The sequence below is a fragment of the Echeneis naucrates genome, chromosome 13 (assembly GCF_900963305.1).
Source record: "Echeneis naucrates chromosome 13, fEcheNa1.1, whole genome shotgun sequence".
Classification (NCBI taxonomy): domain Eukaryota; kingdom Metazoa; phylum Chordata; class Actinopteri; order Carangiformes; family Echeneidae; genus Echeneis; species Echeneis naucrates.
Window position 1 is genome coordinate 8,272,259 of NC_042523.1, and position 20,629 is coordinate 8,292,887.

Below are 20,629 nucleotides of genomic sequence, written 5' to 3' on the forward strand. Positions count from 1 at the left end.
CCTCTTTGTCAGTAACATTATAAATGTCACTCTAATAAAAGAGCTTTGATGCTTTCGCCACAGTGGAATGAAGCACAAACTCATAATATAGTGTTCACGGCTTAGCCCCACCGTCTCATTTATGTAACATGCCTTGCCCCGAGTAAACACAGCCCCCAGTTTAATTAAAATAAATCCACTTTCAGCTGATATTTAGAAACCTACTGAATATCACTGTCTGTGCTACAGATACAGTGATTTAGAACAGGGATTAAAGGACCGTGCTTGGAGGAGAATTACACTCTACTTACTTTTCCATCAATGAAGCCATAGAACTCAGTTGTTTATGTTTGTAGCCGGCTTTTCTTCTGGGTAAATGACCTTTCTTCAATTCTCTTTTTTCCTCTCTTTTTATTTCCCTCAAACCTTCAGCAACACTGATGACACAATAAATTTCTCTTGACTTCAGTATATGTGTGTGCGTGTGTGTGTGTGTGTTAGTATTGGTGACTGGGGGGGTTACACACATCTGGTAGAATCTAGGATGCTATGAAGGCACTGGGAAGACAGCATTTGCATGCAGCTCACAAACATATTAGAATATGAAGACAAATCACTGTGTCTGGCCAGTTGACAGCACTGCCTGCAAAGGGAGCAGGCTCGCAAACTTACAACATGTTGCAGATCCCAGGAAGTCCTTTATAGGGCAAGCTCGAACATGCAGCTTAACAAACAAACCACGAGCAGTCAAAGCTATTATTAAAGGCAATAGAAGTGGTTGCCTCTGCCAAAGCTGTTCTGTCATGGTGTTTGCGTTTATATGTTTTATTGGGAGAGTATCGTTTCCACAGACACCTTCGGGGCATTTATGTGACTTTTGACGACTTTGTTCTCTGGCTGACTTTGATGTAAATTGGAAATCTAAGCTTTGGGCTCTGCTCCTGCTACTGTTTTGTGTTCAGCCAACTTGTTAGATTCCACCTTGCATAATTTTTACTTTGGATTAGTCATATATTAAAGTTTTAGTGAAAGAAGTGTTGGTTTAACAGTGTTTAATTGATATTGACATTCAGTGCACTTTCTGGGAGAACAGATTGGTGGAAAACATTTGCATCAGAGTGATGATTATAAACTGCTTTAAGTGCATCAGTTAATTTACCTAGTTTAATTTCTGCATATAATAGTGATTTCATTTTACAGTATGTTGCAGCGTGTTGAAAGAGCTCTCCTGGTGTGGTATTTATCGAAGCTGTTTCATTGTGCTGCTGAAAATAACACAGAGATTTATTTGATGACACACACATATGATATTAATCACGTTGCTTTAGAAAATACTGCTGTTGGTGCTTCCATATGCTGGCTCCTGTGTTTTTTTTTTACTCCACTTCATAGTGCGGTATTTAACAGCTTTATGACGAGGATTGCTGTGGCAGACACCAGTAGGGGGAGCTCATAGCTCAGTTTCTGATGAACTGGTGAGACAATACGAACGGGGTCGCTGGGCAGTGGTGCAGACCTCACTGACAACCTCCCTTTATCTCTGTGTGCCGACATGGACTGGGCCCTGCCTGTTGTGCGCAGTTAGAGCCTCCGATTTATCCATAATTAAATATCGGATTTAAGAGATTTTTTTGTGCTTGCTGATTTCTGCACATTGTCCCTGATGATTTTATATATATATATATATATATATATACACACACACACACACACACAATGCCCTTGCAAAAGTGTAACTCAGAGAAGCTGCCTCTCTATTCACCTTGGTTCAGGGACTCGGTCAATCAGTCATCGATTTCTGACCGAGATCATATTTACAATTCTGTCTCAGTATCTCAGTACGGGACGATGCATCATCCATTCCTCTGTCTCTGCATCCTTATTATGCTCACATACAGAGAGAGAGAGGCTCTATTCATAGCATTGTCACCATATATAACAAGGAATACTCTATTTATCCCACTCCCTACCTGTTGGCAGTTTCCCCTCAGTGCTCCACCTGTAGCCCCACAGATTAAAACATTTTGAGATTAGATTTTCACTCCATGTGTAGGGACTCAGATTGAGTGGCAAATGTCACATTTTGGCAGGTTGTTGCAAACGATGTGTGAACTAGAGTAAAGTCTAAATGTGTCATCCACTCCACCGCATCAGCATTTCACATTTCTGACCAACTTTACAGTTTCCCTGCAAGGAACGAACATAGACTGCAGCCTGACTTTGCTGTCTTCACATCTTGAGTCAGATTTAGACTGAGATCCAAGCGCCTCCGGGACTTTCCTTTCCCCTCTCCCTCACACACTGTCTCCTCTCCTGCTCTCCTCCCGTGGCGATCCGTGCTAAGTGCAAACTGCGTGAGGCTTCAGTGCGGTGTGCTGCGGTGCGCTCCTAGCGGCAGCGCTGCTCCAACCCAGAAGAGCCTCCACTGACTTTGGAGTGTGACTGTACAATCACGGCGCTTCATGCCGGGCTAAGCACATGGGTCTTTGGGGAGCCGGGTCCCCTTTGTAGTCAAAACAACTTTTTGGGGAAGACATGAGAGTGTAAAGCTGCCGTGCGGACGGAGACTCCGTGGAGCCATGTGTTGATCTGAGGAGACGCCGCTGAAGACCTGAGAGCAGCCGGAGACGTGTCCGTGCGTTTCTTTCCCGCACTGGACTTGTTCCTCCTCTGAGTGGCGGGGGGACGAACAGGGATAACACTCAGAGAGAGAGTTTGGTGACAAGGTCTGCTGGATATTTCCACCCGGAGCAGCTCCGGCTGAGACGCTGTTAGATGGATCCCCTGTGTTTGTGGACCCTGAAGCTGGCTTCTGTCAGTCAGTAGGACCTCTGTAGAACTCCGACAGACAAGGAATAGACTTGGCTGGCATTTTGGACATTTTTCCCCTGCAGTGAATTTGAGGATTTGCGCGCCCGCCGTGGATGTTTAATATGCTAGTATGGGTCCGCTAGCGTTCATCCTTGTTGGTGGATTACTGTATTTCCAAGCTGATGGTGAGTTTCCCAGAGTGTTGAGTGAAACTTCTTCTTGTGTGGCTGAAAAATATTCACGTTTGTTTTTATAGGCTTTGTCTGTGGTGACAATGACCAATATTGTAAAATTATGTTGGACTGTGATTTGCAAAAAAAAAAAAAAAAAGAGAGAAACATAAAAACTAACCCATTCATGGAGCTTTTAAGATTAAAAAAGTGTTAAATCGGCAAATATTTTTCAATTTCATTTTACTTTTTAGGGAATACTGTGATGATTGACTGATGGTAATGAACATGAGGTTAACATGTAGGCTGTAATGTGTCATTTCTGGAGTTATAGCCTGTTTTTTTCATCCACTCAATTTAAACTAATGTATGAACAAGGAGCATAATCCAACTCCTATATCCACTGCAGTTTACGCCTTTCAGATGGTTAAAATAAGGGCAGGGAGAGGTCTGTTTTTACTCATGCAACAGATAGGAATGGCAGAACACAGCTCCGGTTTTCGTTATAAAAATTTTTCCCATTAATTATATATCAAGAAAAAGACAAATTAGAAAATGTTTTCCCTCTGCACACCAGTTACGCTGTCGCTCAGGCAGTTCTCAGGTTTTGTTACTCGGCTAGACTACAGGTCATCCCTCTGGAGGTGGAGAGCAGTTTGTTGTTGGGTTTTTAATCAATATCAAACATTTTTGTGTTTTTAGGCGACACTACTAAAAGACAAAGTTGTCTAACAGAAGAAAAAGTAGCTCAGACCTGTGGACGGACAGTTCACTGCCTTGGTGGTGTTTGTCAGATGTGTTGTGATATTACACTTTCTGCCTCTGCACTGTAGCAGACATCACTGCTGTGATTGTGCATGACAGTGTAAGCAAGCTAACCCAGGCCCCAGTTTATTATTCCCATTTGTTTGATTAACCTTTAATAATGATGATCTTGGTGATGGCAAATAAAAATTATACTGTTTGATTTCTGCTGCCAAAAGCTTCAGTTCTTAATGTGCAGTCTGCCGCAGGCTGCTAGGTCATCGTTTAAAATTTTCCTCAAAAAAAAAAAAAAAAAAGATCAGGCCTTCAAGAGGGAATTAAAACGTCCTCAACTACTGTTAATGTGATGACTCGCATCAATCACCAAAATAGGAGGGCTTAGGTGGCAGAAATTGTGATTGGTATTGGTTCAACCTGTGACCAGTGGAATGATGGGAGGGATAAAGACGTAATACCTTTAAAATGCATTTGATTTCAGTACAGCGTGACTTTTGATTGGGACACACCTTTTCACAGAGTCTGCACTGACAATAAGCAAATCATATTTCTGACCTGTTATATTCTGGGACATTTTATCAGCACAATGCTGTGACAGATGAGTCAGGCGAAAGTTTGCTTTGTACTGTTTGTACAAGTTAACAGTATGTAAAGCTGAGGTTTTGTTGCCAATGAACGCAACAGCCTGCAAGGGCCCATTTTTCTTTTCTTTCACCTGTCAACTCTGGCCTTTGTTCTTCACAGCTGCAAGTTCAGCTTCTAATGCATTTTAGTTCAATCCTCATGCCTTCTGTAGTTAGCAAATCAAGTCCCCTGACTGCCGGGATTTGAATGTTTGTCCTTTTTCCTTTCTTTTACCTTTTTTGGTGTCTTTCAGTCTGCTTGGCCAAACCCTCTGGTTGCTAAGCAGTGGCTGAAGGCATTGCTAGCTGTCCAGAGGGAGAGGGTGCACATCTCCTTGGGAGCAGTGAATCTTCCCAATCATGTGCCTGTCACCCTTCTCCCCATTCTCCTCTTTGCTCTACCCCTCCACCCTGGCAGAATTCACCCATCACCCAGACCCTTTCAGAGGTAATCTGAGGGTCCTTAGAGAGGGAGGAGCTTATTCTAAGAGTCCACTTAGGCAGACAAAAAGGTCTGGAGTTGTATTCACTGGGCAGCATAGCCAACAAAGCCAAGCCTTGTGAATGGCGTCAGTCACTGTTTAGTGTGGTGTGATTAATACTGGTAGTGTGGAAGGCGAGGAGAGAAAAGGTGAGATGGAGACAGAATAGCAGAGCAGTAAGACTGTATGTTGGGTGTTGCCATGGCTGGAAAAGAGAGGGGGCTGTTTTGTGACCTGAGAAATAAACAAATAAAGGTAATAGGGATTTTTTTTTTTTCCAGAACAGAGAATTTTCCAGGAATGACAATAGTGAGCAGTTGTCGGGTTATCTTTTAAACTGAGGAGTACTGCTTTTAAAGCAGGATTTGAAGATGCTTTGCATAGTAGCTGTGCACTCCTGACCCTGTGCTATTCTGAGCTCTCCTGCATGATCCTGTCTGATGTAGGAGCTGGTGACATCTGGCCCGTCTTGGGTGATACTCTCTGAGGTGCTGAAATATGGTCCAACTTGTATGTGTCCAAGGCGCTATGGAGAAGGCCATGCTGGGCCTTAGACAGTGAAGAGTTCTCTATCTGCCAACATGGATGTGGTCTCACCAATGCTGAGTCAAGTGAAACGAAGAATGGTTATGCCTGTTGGAGGGGAAGAGAAGAGACAGAATGAGTGCTATCAAGTTTAAAAATTGAAAGAAGAGCTGTTTAACAACACAGTCCTTAAAAGGAAAATGGTGAGGATGTGGCTTTATTACCAAAGCACCCAGGAGACTAACAGCGCTTTTGATGGTCATGATTGAATGGGAGAGATCTAGTACTGCCCTATAATGGGAATTAAGCCCAGATTAAAATAGTCTAAGTGAATGATGTGTGAATGTGTAAGAGCCATTGCGATGTCTCATCCCAAATTGTGATTGTTCTGCTTGAATTGGCTACGTTTAAGCGGTGTTATTGTAATTGCGGTTCATTTGCTGGAATGGGGCTGCTGGAATGATGAACTTTCATCTGAGATCTACAGGAAGCTCTGCTTTACTGTCTCCCACAATCTCATCACTGTCGTGGAAGCCGCTTCCCTCTGCATCAAAGAGAGCTACTATTTATTCCCTGATTAACTTCAAAATGAGTGTTAAGACAAGAGGACTTGAAAGCGGTGATCATAACTGAAGAGGAAGCCAGTGAACAGCGAACAAACGTGTGTGTTTGCCGAATCCAAATCAGTGAACTGGTTGGTGTGTGTGAGAGTGTTAAGTGTTACTTGACCAGTTGCGTGGGACTGTCAGCTCCTATGATATTTTAACAGCCAGGTCTGGCTACTCGGTAGCTCATGTTTCAGCAGCCATCCCTCCACACCTTCAGGACAGAGCAGAATAGATTTGAACTCTGCATACTTACTCTGAGTTAGAAATACTTCTCTGTGATCACTCAAAATTAAAAGGACTCACAGCTGTTTTTAATTCTGTGGTCACGTTGGTTAATCTTTCTTTACTTTTTCATCATCTGTGGAGACAGAGAGAAAGAAAATATCAGTTGGATAATCCACATGGCTGGTTTTGCTGTAAGACCAGCAGAATGCAGGTATTACCACTTTTCCCTGTTTTACCTCCCCTTTATTAAGCACCAGCCAAGCATACCTCTGACATTTACAGAGCACAAAATGGCCTAATGCCTCAATGCTTTTGCCTAAAGAAACAAAGAAAAAGGAAGATAAGAAATTACAAGCAGACTCGATGAGTTTTAACAGCAACAGGCAGACAATTTAATATACTATCTATATTCCCTCATAAGAAATATTTCCAGTCTTTTTTTTGTCTCCTCTCCATGTCTCACATATACACACGCTATCTCTGTTGCTGGCAAAGTCTATGAGGGTGGAATTCAAACACTGAGGGGCCAGTTGTACACCTGCAATTGCAGTATAGTGGGACTGTGTGTGGAAATCTGGCGTGATGGGGGAGGATTGATGTGATGAATTGAGCATGCTGACTACAAGGTATAGCAATCGGTCAGGGCCTTCACCTGCCTCACACACCTGTACTTACAGAAGACACACCTGTGCTTACCTGTCTGGGCACCAAGACAGATATAATCCTCGCTCTGTTCTCACAGCCGGTGTTTCCCAAACAGCTGATTAAGAGTTTGAGTCAGGCCAAAAGACAGAAAGCATTGATCTAATTATATGAATATAATCCCTGATGATTAGGTGACAGTAAATGAACCCATATTGATTAACAGCAAATACCCAGCCAGTGGTTGTAATTGAAACGACCTCTTTGTCTGCAAGATTGCTCAGTTTGTGGATGTGACGAGCATTCTTATCTCCACAAAGCCTGATTATTTTAAGAGCATGCCAAAATGCAGACAGGAAGTCAGGATTCAGCCACACAACAGCCTGAGCTGGCTTACCTTATCAGTGTTTTATGTTGCATTCTGCTCTGAAACCTGTTTGGAGCAGCATTTCATTACGCTGTATCCCAGTACCTTTCCGCTGTACCTTGGTTGGCTGTCTCACAGCAACCTTGAGATGGAAAGGAGGGATGTCATGGCCGAGTCAATCACAGACATACAAACAACTGTATAACTACATGGGCTCATGGGTGCAAGCCCACGCACATGCAATATAAATACATAGAGAAGCATAAAAATACATAGCAGTCATGAAAATATGCAGGCACTGTGCTTATACCAAGCATTTTTTTTCCCAAAAACCAAATGTTATACATACATACATTAAATGAATGCACTTGAATGAGAACCTTTTGGCTCACACATGTGGTTTAATTCACACCCCTGTTTATGAAAAACTACATTTCTAGACATTATCTATCAATTCACAAACCCACTCCTTCTTTTCTTCTTTGTGAAAACACAAAGAAGAAAACAAGTAATGCACCGTCTCATTCTTTGTCCAGTGTGTGTGTGAGTTGTACCTGAGGAGAGTGCCTCACCAGTACTTGGAGAGATGAGGTCAGGCCTGGTGATAAAAATGCATGAGCTGTCTCTCAGTGTGAGATGTGTGAAGATGGACAGCCAGCGCACGAGACTCAAGCACACATCCGTCACACGCAGCAGCAGTCCACTGCAGCTGTAATACCGCTCAGGATGGTGGAGCCACTGAATAAGTGTCTTGTTCCACCATCTCCATCCCTTGTGTGGTATGTGGATCACACAGCCGCGACAGCATGTACCTTTTCTTTCCTATAACTTCTTGGGGGATTTGAAGTTATGGAAGAGCAAACACCAACCTGTGCACAATTATTGACTGAATCAGTGCTTACACATGGAAACTATGTAACCTGGAGGCTCTGTGAACATGTTAATGAGGATATGTTAACATCCATATGGTATAGCTGGTGCAACACGTGAGCAGTGGCATTCTGAAAGGTTGAACCTTTAGATATGGATATGTACAAACACACACAACATAAACGTAATATGCTGTCATTACTCTTGGCACTTTTCTGCTCCATTTATTTAAGCCCTTGTTTGCTGATAAAACACAGCCACCCCTGGCTTTATCTTATTAGTGTTCTAGTTTGATGCATGATAAAAAATGCTAAATTATCTACATTTCAGTTCGTAAGATTAACTATCAGGCCAAGCAGCCTGATTGATTTTGAAATGATTTAGATTTGGAAAATGATTACATTAATATACAGACATAAGATGGTATTATTAATAAGGCCTAGGTGACAGTGCTGTGAGAATCTGCTCTTGTTTTTCCTGCTGCAAAAATCTGACACCACACTGCTTTGTAAACTGAGCCACCGTGACCAGGGGTGATTTGATTTACTGTATATAATAGCTCTTGGCTGCATGGTTGAAGTCTCAGTGTGGAACGTGGCACGAGCCTGGTGTCACAACTACTGTGGCAGACGGGGAAAAAAAAACCCTTAATCGCACCCTTGAACCTTTGAACTGCCTGGTTTCTCTGCCTGGATGGTGATGATTTTTCTGAATATCTGCTCACAGGCATTTGTCACCGAGAGGCCCAGTAACACCAAGCTTGTGGTCGAGTTATGAAATGTAGTGGGTATGTGTGTGTGAATGTGTTTGTGAGCACTATTCATAACCATCAAAGCCCATTGTTTTTGTTAGCACGGATATATGGGCCAGAGTAAATTGAATGAGTCCTTCATCCACTTACTGCTGGCACCCCTGACCCTGTAGCCCTAAGCAAGACCAGATGAAGTGTCCCATGGAATAGAAATTTAATAAATCTGATCTTGACTCACCATGCTGCACATAAAAAACAACAACAACAACAACAACACACAAATAGCAAGCTTTAAGGGCCATTTGATTACCTTGCACTGAATCCATCACTCAGGCAGTTAGTTGTTCCAGCTCTTGTACCTCATGCTCACATGCAGGGTTAACGGCCAATGGAGTGGCCGGAGGTGGCGACTGCCCTCATTGACATGCAGGGACTCCACAATGTGTTCACTAAGGGTTCACCACAGCACACCTCCAATTATCCACTCATCCCTCAATGCAGTGTGCCATAGACAACCTGAAGGCCTTCTCCTTCACCTTCATTTCTAAAGCAATAAAGGACTCTTCAATCTGTAGGGGCAGCTCGGCAATGCAGGTAAAGAGATTACAATGCTTGAGGGAGAGTCAATTTATGCCATTCATTTCATTGCACTCCCATCGGTCGGAGCTGTTTAGAGTAGCCCACAGTTGGAAGTAGGGAATTGGTGATGTGATGCTTGATCCCTGCTGTGTCTAAAGTCACACACAGACATAGACAGGCATGTATCTTGAGAACAGCAATCCTATTGCTTGCTTATTTGTTTTTATAGTACATTCAAAATGATTAAAATGACTCTACCTCCATAGTTTCCAGCTGATGACGACCACTTGCACTTGATCAAGTGCACATAAATTTTTTCTTCTTGTTCATGGATAGGAATAGTTGATTTTTGCTACACAAGCACTAATCTTTAATGTCAAGTCAACAGCCATAGTGCAAAGCAGAGGCTGGTGAGCAAATGGCTAAGCACAGACTGCTCAGAAGGATCTGCAGGGAAGGAGAGAGGGATAAAGAAGGTCGGGTGGTGGAGCAGGCAACATGCATGAGTGGCCCTAGCATCGGAAATCATTTCATTTGCATCACCCAGCGTCTCCACAGTTTCAGTGGCCTGACAGTCCCACAGAGCTGGTGCTCGACTGCTTACACTCACTGGCTCGAGAGAGAAATCGGCACCAATATCAATCCATTCCACTCCACCATAAAAAGGCCTACACCTTTCTTATGTTTTCCTCCCTTTCCCCCCGTTGTCTCATTTTTCAAGTTGGAAAATTCTGCTCATGTGGGACAAGACATCTGCTGAAAAAGCGATAGCACCATCATTTCTGTACATTGTAACTGATAAGTAATATCTACAATGAAAGTACTCTGAAAAAGATTAAGTTGGAAACTGCTTCAAATGAAAGCTATGTGAATCAGACTTTTTCCCAACAAAATAAGATATTCAGCTTCCCACAGTTATCTATTTATATATTCCAACTGCATGGGGGAGAGAGGGCAAATACACAGATGCAGAGTCAATATGACCCCACCACATCAGTGCCTAAAATACACTCAGAGTGGAATTCTATCTGATATCTGTTGGAGGGAAGCATGGGTGCGAGTGAGAGGTTGAAAGCAGCTCCTAGAATTACCCTTGTTTGCTTCCAGAGTATGGATCTTAGCAGGAGAAGGGGTGGAGGCGGCAGGGAGCAGTGTGCAGAGCACCGAGGTGGAACAGAGCCCATCGTGTGCACTCCAACTACCCTCTCCCTCCCGCTCTAGTCTGAACCTGTGGACACCCTTTTTCACTTCTATGTCGTTGCTGTGAGGATTTTGCCATGTTCCAGGCCTTATCTAGTGGCTGGCTCTATGAAGCTCTGGAGTTGACAGCAGATACAGCTTGGGTGTCTTTACTGACACCTCACTGTGTTGAGCTGTGCGTCTGCTATTGGGGTATGCTGACAGCCCGCTGTAAAGATGATGAATCTAGGGTGCAGAACAGGCTGCTTGCAAGTGTCATGGCAGTCCGGTGCAGAGGCGTGGACGGCCAGTAACATCATTCCATCGCTACCCCCAGTTTCCCCCTGCTCTCCCGCATTTCCCTTCTGATGACATGATGGATATGACTCTGTCACCCTCACAGCAAGGGTGAATTTAAAAGGGCAGAGAGCAAGTGTAGTAGACAAAGAGATATTGGGAAAGAGAGCTAGAAATACAAACACAGAATCAGATTCAATGGGAGACAGGAAGAATATATTTAAGAATGGACATGGATATAATGCATAGTTAATTCTTTTTTAAAGTTCTTTAAGGATTGTGGCCTTTTTTTTTTTTTTTTTTGTAAAATTTTATATTCAGCCAACTTCCTGTGAAGCGTTCAAGCCATTTCAGTCCGACGTTACAGTGCTACACGGCTGAGCCTTGGTTGTCATGTTTGTTGTTTCAGGCCGCCCCACAGAACTTTTTGCCTTGGTCTGAGGTTGCCATTGGTTACCTGCAATCAGTGCACAAGTCTGTTGGCCCGAATAACTAATATCTCTTTGGGGAGCCCTTCCTTTTATGCTCTGAGACCGCTTGGACTGGTGTGGGTATTGATTCGGATGGTGGGCTAGAATATCTCCTGGGAGCTAATAAAAATAATTACAATAAGATCATCAAAGGCCTGACCTTCTGTTGCACACATGAATAAATATGTGGCAAAGCTAACATAAAAGACCCCTTCAATGTGTGTGGTCACTGTAATGTGAGGGTGAATGATCTCTTCTGATAGTTGAAGTGTTGCTTATGCTGGATTTAAAGAACAAATCCAACTTATTTTTGTTAGATCAGCTTTAGAGACAAGTATGTATGAAAGTTGTTTGGACCGTAAAAACACACCGCCGACCCGCCTTCCATCCCAGACCTTTACAGGTCCAGAGTCACGAACAGGGCAGGTACCATCACTGCAGACCCCTCACACCCCGGACACAAACTGTTCAGACTGCCTCCCTCTGGTAGGCGCTACAGAGCTCTGTTTGCCAAAACCACCAGACTTATAAACAGTTTCTTCCCTCAAGCTGTCTCCCAGATCTCCCCATAACCTGACTGCACTATTCTACAATGTTCCTCTACTAATATATATATATATATATATATATATATATATTTATTTATTTATTTTTTTCTTTTTCTTTCGCTTTTCCAAGATTGAAACGCCACTCAAATTCCTAGTATGTTTACATATACCTGGAAATAAAACTATTTCTGATTCTGATTCTGGATGCATTGCAAAATTGTTTCTGATTTCATTGAAGCTGACAAAAGTAGCCTAGAAGAGAAGGCAGGGAAGAATTTATCTTTTGCTTCAGTAATCCTTCTCCGATTTCATTCTCTGTCTATGTGCTTGTCTGTTTGTTCTCTGGATCCCCCTTTCCTCCAGGAGTGGATGACTGCACAGCAGTGGTGAAAAAGTAATGGTGGTGTTATTGCAGACAGGGGGAAACACAGCATTTTGATTGGAGCATGTACCCTGAGACCCAGTGAAGTGCACTCGCCACAGCTCAGAGAGCACTTGATCGCACAGCACCAATGATCGCATTAAAAGGGCAACAGAAAGCCCATTTACCGTAAAGTGAGTGAGAAAGGGGGCCCAATAGGAAGCTGCAAATTGACTTTCACTTCTGTGAGAAGCTTGGTGTGATGGTGATACCTGGTGAATCCAATGAACATGATTTTTTTTTTTATTATTGGATCCTCCTGGACAGCACACGGTTGGGGGCATCAGAAACACAGGGTAACCACGTGAAGACATGATTGTACACACGAAAGTTTTGATATTTCAGTTTTGAAAGAAATACTATCACTGAGAAATACTCCTGTATCAAGGTTGATGTAGCTCTTCCTGAACATTTTCCATGTTACGCAGCGGTGCCTTTAACCTTTTATACTTATGAACCTGGCCAGGACAATGACCAGCCACGTCTTTGCACCCAACTCCGCTTTTTCTGGCAGCGAAAGGACAATTGTGGTGGCATCTGCTGTGTTCATTTCCACAGGAAAGAGGAGAGCAGATGGAGTCTCAAGGTTTAAGTGATTAGAAGGCAGTAGATTGGAATACAAATTGGATTTAAAGAAATTAGACTGATATTAATCGAATGGAGTCTCCGCAGTTTAGTGCTGCGCATGCGCATTGGCCTGAGTGGAAAGCCACTGCGGGGCCTGTGGATTAAGGGGGGTGAGCAGATGCTCCAGAGAGATAAGAATAAATGTGCATTTGACACTCCATCTGAGGGAGATGGGGGTCTTTATCCTCTGTCCTTTATCTTGCCCTCCATTTATCAATGTCATGGTGTTAATTACCGCTTCATTTATTAAGCTACTAACTGCCAGAACACAAACCTGTCCTCCTGTTCTTGCTCTGACAGGGAAACTGGCTGCTGGCTGGGTTAGTGTTAGCTACCACTGGTGACAGAGATTAGCTAGAGAAGCAGAAACGTGTCAGTGGCATGCTGGAGGTTTTTGTCCCACCACCAATCGAACGCCTTCAATTTTCCACATAATGCCAACGAGATTAGATCACATGCTGTAGGAGAGGGGTATCAGCTCCCCCTCCATAACAGCTCCTCTGACGGTGGTCCCACTAAGAGCAAGTCACTCTGCCTGATGACTAATCAATGACAGGGAAATGGAGGGAATTAGCCCAAATTAGGAAGAAGAGAGAACAGACTACCTCCTGTTCAGAGGTCAATGTGCCACTGTCTGATGCCTGATCCCTGATAAGTCAAACGGTGGGCTTGTGCATGTTTACAGAGTAAATGCATGTGTTTGATGAAGGGTCTTTGTGTGTGCGTGAGAGTGTGCATACGCATTCACCGCTCACAGAGTCTTTGAAGTGTGTTTTATGCTGATCAGTAGGTTTCTACCTGCGCCTGTGCCTGCCTGTTTGCCCTCAGACTTCTGGTGCAGCCTGTATCAATTTCTCCTGGGAGATTCAAGTATGAGGGGTGGTGGAACAAGAGCAAACCCAGTCAAACAAAGAACTGGAACCACGACTATTTTACCTTCATTCCGTGCTGAAATTAGTCCTTACATAAGCACAAAGGCCTGTGTGGTACACTCCTCCATACACCAGCCATCACCCTATTACCCTGCTGCACTGCCCCGGGGAAGGGCACAGTCATCAACTGAGCTCAATCACATGCACACCTGCAGCAGCTAATTTTAAGACAAAGAGCCCAGCCTTTGACTTAATACAACACTAAGTGGTTAACAACCGAATCAGAGTTATTGATGTGTATTGAGCGGGGTTCAAAACAAGGAGGATAAAAGAAGCTATGCCGAAAAAGTTAGTCTTATTCTCCGTTCCCTTTACTGTGTCTTTGATGCTGGATCAAACTCTTTGATTGTTGCATGGTTCCCATGGCCTCTGTGATGTAAATGTGTGTGTGGTTTACAGCATCTTATCTTCATGGTTAAGACCTGGTCACAGACACACGGAGCAAGCTCTCTGACTTGAGGAGTATTATCTTTGCTGCCAGACCCCCAGAGCTCAACCACTGTGAGTCCTAATGAAAAGGCACAGGCCGGGGTTTTCAGCCACCAGGGATTAGCATTTGACATGAGTCTGGACCCCACCATTTATATTCACATCACACTAGTACTTCTTCAACACTGCACCCCATAGTTTTACTTTTGTGCACCCCAATGAAAGTCAAATATATGATTTTGGGTGTGCACATACCTCACTTATAAGCGACTGTATGCCTCCATTCACTGTTCACCCATGGGTCCAATTACCCACAAGCCCTTGTATATATGGCTGAGAGGAGCAGATGGCTGCTTTTTGACTGGTATGAAATGGTGATTAAAGGATTCAATATATGCTCTTTACATGCTTCTAACCCAAGACAACTATTAGTTTGAGTGTTCCATCACTAGCCCAGGTTCAGGTCATGGTGACAGCATGCTGGGAAGCTTCTAGGCACCTGTTTTTAAATGTGGATAAATTTCATCAAAATTTCTTGCTGGGTTTTTCATAGTTTGTTTCTCTTTGTTGCCGAGTTTGCAAAGCCTCACTTTCAAATGGACTGCTGCTGTATAAAGGAAGTCCATTAGAGTGATTTTTTTTTTTTTTCCTTTGTGGAATAAAAAATTATAATTTTACAGTCATACCTCAACACAACAAGCACAGATAGCAGATAATCAACTTATTGAGAGAAGATATTTTGGACAGCAGTTGTCCTTAGGGATATGCAGATTGTGACACAAGAACATTTTGAAGTGAAAAAGCTGTAGATCATTTGCTACTTTGGCTATTTCAAGTCAAATTAATTTTATTTATAAAGCCCAATATCACATATTTGCCACTGGGGGCTTTACAGTCTGCACACATATGAGACACAATTCAGTTTTTTTCACGGCATACTTTAATATGTCGTTTGGCTTCCTCTGAGCCACATCCTTCTTCTTCTGTAGGATGCAGATGTCTTTCCAAGATAAATGGTTTGTTTAATCTGTTTCTATGAATTGTGTTTTTAAATTTAACCACTACCCACTACCCTTTTGGCAGTAGTACATTTAAGAGACTTTTAACTTAAGGAAGCATGGATGATCAAAACATTGAAAAGGAACCAGCCCTAAAGTCTGAATGCTCTTCTAAACTGATTAAGCACATTTCTTACTTTCCTTCCAGGATCCCGTCTGCGCCAAGAGGACTCCCCACCCCGGATTGTAGAGCACCCCTCTGACCTGATTGTTTCCAAAGGGGAGCCAGCAACTCTCAATTGTAAAGCAGAGGGGCGGCCAACCCCAACAGTGGAGTGGTATAAGGATGGAGAGCGGGTGGAAACGGACAAAGATGACCCACGTTCTCACCGCATGCTGCTGCCCAGTGGCTCCCTCTTCTTCCTTCGCATCGTTCACGGACGGCGGAGCAAACCAGATGAGGGAGCCTACGTCTGTGTGGCCCGGAACTACCTGGGAGAAGCTGTCAGCCGCAATGCATCTTTGGAAGTAGCATGTGAGTAAGGGCTCTACCCCCTCCTTTTTCATTCAATTTATAATTTCATATAATTTCACAAGGTTATTGGATGGAGGAAGAAAAATCTTCATCTGCAATGAGACAAGATTGCATTCAGCTATATATATATATATATATATATATATAAAAAGGCTTCCTCTGAGCCACAACCTATATATATATATATATAGGTATATACTGGCATCTCAGGGGTGTTTTATTTAAGTTGGACATAAAGCGATGACGATATGAGAGAGGCATGATGGCAAGGCAGACAACCCTCTCACAGGTGGCTGGGGGTAGAACGACAGTAGCAGATCAAAGTGCTGATGGACATTTGACACAGGCCTCCTGAACAGAGTTTGTGAGCAGTGACAGGCAAAACCTGGGCCGTGGGTCAAATTACCTTTGAAGATGAGCCTCCCCTCCAGCTGGTTCAGGCTGGGCCCCCTGTAGACTAACTCCCAGACCTCAGACTGCCCATAAGGTGGATCGGAAAGTCCCCATGTCATTATGATGTTTTAACTAGTGGTACTTTTAGTGATAGAAAAGGCAATCCACTGTATTATTCGTATGTATGTAGTGTTTGTACTGGAACTGACATTTTTTTTTTGGGGTACTTCTCTAGAGGTGTGTAAATTTGGCTGGCGGATGGGAATTTAAGAACTCCTCATCTTAAATCACTATAAGTTATTGTAGAGTTGGCTGTTTTACTTCTTTTACAATTTAGCTAAATCTTCATCCCTTATTTTATGCAGTGAACATGAAAGAAACATTTTATGAATGAAATATTTGACCATGCTTTTAAACCAAAGAAAGAAGTTAAAAAGAAATATCTTACACATCATAAAAATGGTGTGTGTGTGTATTTCTAAGATCGCTACAGTGGTAGCAGGTTAGTTGGTTGTGATTGGAAAATGGACCTAGCATGTTGGGGGAGGAGAAGGAGGAAGAGGGGCTTGGCCTCTGCATCTGATCCAGTCCCCTGCCCTCCCGAGGGCATTCCAGCTGCCCCCAGGTGCTAACTGCGTGACAGCAGCTTGATCTATCGATTGCTGTAAGAGGGCTCTCCCAGACTAAATGAAAATTCATGAAAAATTGATGAAGTCTCTAGATTATTTTATTTTTCCCCTCAGATTTTTTTCTTAGCTTTTCTTTTTGGTGCCTTCTCGCTCTCCCTCTCTCATGTCATAGGGATTTACAGCAGAAGGAGTTGAATAGAGATATTGACTACTGGAGTGGCTTAAAGGTGAGGGGTCAGAGGTCAGGAAGCCAGGAGACGAGGGGATAAGGAAGGTGCAGCAAGTTGAAGAAATAAGAACACCCATATGATAGGTATTACCAGTTATACTGGCTTTGAGATAGTGAGGTTCATGCTAAGGCCTCGGGCCACTTTCAGGGTAAACAAGGATATAGTGCTGTATCTTTATCAGTGGAGCTCTAAAGTAGACCTCCCTTACCCCAGGTGACACACGTTCTCTTTTAATTTAATGTACCATCATCACTATCACTAATCACACTGACCAAACAAATATACTGAAGTACCTTAGAGTGTGCATGCAGTAATATTGATGAAACTACAGTCAGTCCCTGTGCCCAACACTCACACTTAACTAAGGCCAACTGCCCCAATTGTTGCCCCAGTGATGTCACATCACCCTCTTGTGTTTATAGGTTAATCAGTATTGGCACCACACTCCCTCACACAGTTTTGCTTAGATTGACCTGACCTGACCTGACCAGGGACACTGATTGAGATGAAGTGTGGGCATAGAGCTGATGGGTCAAGTGCAGTTCACCAGGGACAGTTACTGCATGATTTCACGATGAAGTGCAACAATGTCATTTTTCATATATTTTATTATTAGCAGACAAAGTTGGTTGGTTGGTTTGTTAGTTGGACAAAATGAAGCTTCAATCAATTGTTCAACTGTGCTGTTTTTATTGTGCAGCCAATCTCGCACCCTCCAGTAGTTTTATAATTATTAGTCCTTAAAATGAAAAGTGGTTAACAGATCAAGTAATCAAGTTTCACTTATTTGTAAAACATATTCTGGATATTAACAGTAAGAATAGTGTTATGTGAAATCAATTTATACTTATACTTCAGTGAATTTTCTTTTTTTTTTTTTCTCTCTTTTCATTGAAAAAGGGCACAACAGGAAGAAGGGTGATATTGTGGAGCATTTGTCTTGGGGCCTGGGCTTTTCCGCCTTTCTCTTTCAGCCTTTTTTCAGGTCTTTGCAGGTCTTTGCAGGGCTTACCACAGCGATTAGCTTTATCAGTATCTGACATCCGTCTAGTAATTGTAATGCCAAAGCTAATCGCAGAAGAGGAAGCAGCATTTAAATCTATGTCCATGTTGAACTGAGTTTGCGTTTTTGATATGTCTTAGACAACCCCCCCAACCCCCATAGACATACTCGCTAGTCTTCCACCTCCCTCTCTCCCTCCCTTGTATTGAATACACCTTTGCCCCCTTCTGTTCACGAGTGGTTGAGCAGGACCCTGGTGAGATAATTGAATTGCAGCTCTGAAACAGATTGAACTCAGTATCCACCGAGCAGAGGGGTGCTGCTGCATGCAGGACTTCAAGCTGGGCAGCTCTCACCACTGTCCCTGCTGAAGGAAGAGAGGTGGAGTGGAGAGGAAGAGGGTAAGAGGCCTCTGAGAGGTGCCTCTGCATTATTAATGTGGGCCAGATTGGGGAGACTTGCACCTTTGCTATCCTTCAGCCGTGTTTCCTTTAAGTGTTTGCTGTTGATCACCTATTGTTCACAAATAGATGGGCAAAAACATGAATCTGCCTTGTGTTATCTAAGGCGATGGTGCCTGTGCCAAGTTTGAGAATAATGCTCAGACATCGCTCTGCTGCATTTGAAAAAAAATTTCATTATCGCTGTTGTCCACTGTCTTGTTCTACAGAAGACACAGAACTTGTAAACATGCTGCCTAGAGGGTGTCTGAGCTGCCTGCTTTGTAATCTTATTCTTTCTCCCATTCGCTCTAAAACTGACTGCAGGCCAACTCCTGATATGCTGCATATAAGAGGGGATGTGCCCCCTTTTCTCTTTTCAGCATAAACTAGGTCAATGAGCAGGTTCATAAATCATTGTGAAGCCTGTGTCAGAGAAGCTAGCTCCAGCCACTGCTGCTGGATAAATTGCTAGTGCTGAGGATATCTATGTATATGTAAGTGTGACAAGGCACACCTGGGGCAAGAGACTCCCAAGGAAAATGTTAATTTTCCCCATTTCTTCAGGTGGATGGGTAGCACACTTACGTGATGCTCTAGATAAAGGCACACTGGCTGAACAGTTGTGCTATTAATTGAGTGTCAAATGTGACTGAGGTCAGATGACAGGTCTGTGGTTGTATGTGTATTAAATATATGCAAGCATATGCAAGGAGAGGCATGGCACGTGCAGAGACACCTGAAGTAAAAGAACCTTGCAGTTTGTGTCCATATCCGATACTTCTTCATTTGTAACCTTTAAAAATGCAAATGACAGAGAAATGAAACAGATGTCTTGGGTTGGTGCTAAATGCCACTTGGAATGGGATTGGATGACTGTAAAAAAAGGTCCTTTGATATCATCTAATGTACCGCTTCTGCAATTAAGTGAATCGTTAGGTAGCATTTGGTGCTCGTACAACAAGGTAATTAGCAGGAAAATAGAGTTGGGAGAGGTGTGAGTGGCGAAGAGAGGAGGAGGGTACCAAGCTGTTCGTGTTGTGTCCAGCATGAGGGAAAGCTAATAAAGGGACAGGCCAGGAGGAGCAGGCCAGGTGGGGAGTCGAGCTGAGCTGCACTGCCGGGCCTTTCGCAAGCTCATCTGGGCTCATTATTCCATTTCAGAGATGAGAAAGTGGAGTGATGAGTGCACGCAAACAACAGACTCGCACACATACACAAACACCTGCCCTCACGCTCATATAAACCCCGGTAGGCCGAGGTTTAATCTGCAGCGAAGTCCTTGAGAAATAATGAAGGGTAATGAAGGAAGCAGCAACAAAGGAACCATTACGACCCATTAGCGATTCATGCTACAGGTAGAGATAGAACACAAGAACTGAGCACTGTCTAATTTCTATTTAGATCTGATTTTACTCTCCAAGAACATCTTGGTGTGTCTATTAATTTTCATTCAATTTTCAGACCCTCAGTGTACTTTTACCAGAGAAAACTGTTTGGGAGAAATCTTGTTTTTCAAAAAATCTGTTCAAGTCATAATGAAGGATTCATCAACATTAATTTATTTGGCCATTGGGATGCCCACCCCCAGCATTTGGGAAAAAAAACATCTAATTCAACTATTGTAGTTATTATTTATCAGAAGGCATTTTGACATAGCTTTTGTTATTATCTAATTCCTGAGCACTTTTGGTATTTTGTTGGAGCTGAAAAAGTACAGAGCAGAAAAGAAGTCGAGATGTGACAGCAGCGAAGCAATAAGTATGGATGCAGAAAAGGCAGGAATGTTGCCCTGCGATAAGACGGGTAGTGAGAGCAGCCAAGGATGTGAGAAATATCTTCTCCCGATAAACTGTGAGAGAGTAAAAATCCCTGATTAAATGTGTCAGCTGTGTGTCTACACAGCTGGAGTTTGCTGACCTCTGTAAAGAGGTGGTGTTATCTATTGGGATTTACTCACACAATGCCTACATACACACACTCACACACACACACACACACACACTGCGCAGTTTTCTCCAGCCACATAGAGCAGCATGTAGATTGCTCTTATCTTATTTATCTGCCACAGACTGCCACAGTGGATGAGGAGTTCCTACCACAA

At 43.1% G+C, this 20,629-nt stretch overlaps 1 protein-coding gene across 2 annotated transcripts in view; it reads left to right on the forward strand.

Annotated features, from left to right (window-relative positions):
- The first annotated feature begins 2,515 nt into the window (after positions 1 to 2,515).
- The window catches only part of robo2 (roundabout, axon guidance receptor, homolog 2 (Drosophila)), a 153,976-nt gene continuing 135,862 nt past the window's right edge, over positions 2,516 to 20,629 (forward strand). For both annotated transcript variants that reach the window (XM_029517376.1, XM_029517377.1), the window contains exons 1-2: positions 2,516 to 2,975; positions 15,504 to 15,830. In XM_029517376.1, the coding sequence (XP_029373236.1) occupies positions 2,921 to 2,975; positions 15,504 to 15,830 (382 nt within the window). In that variant the 5' untranslated portion in view covers positions 2,516 to 2,920. The remainder of the gene's footprint in view (positions 2,976 to 15,503; positions 15,831 to 20,629) is intronic.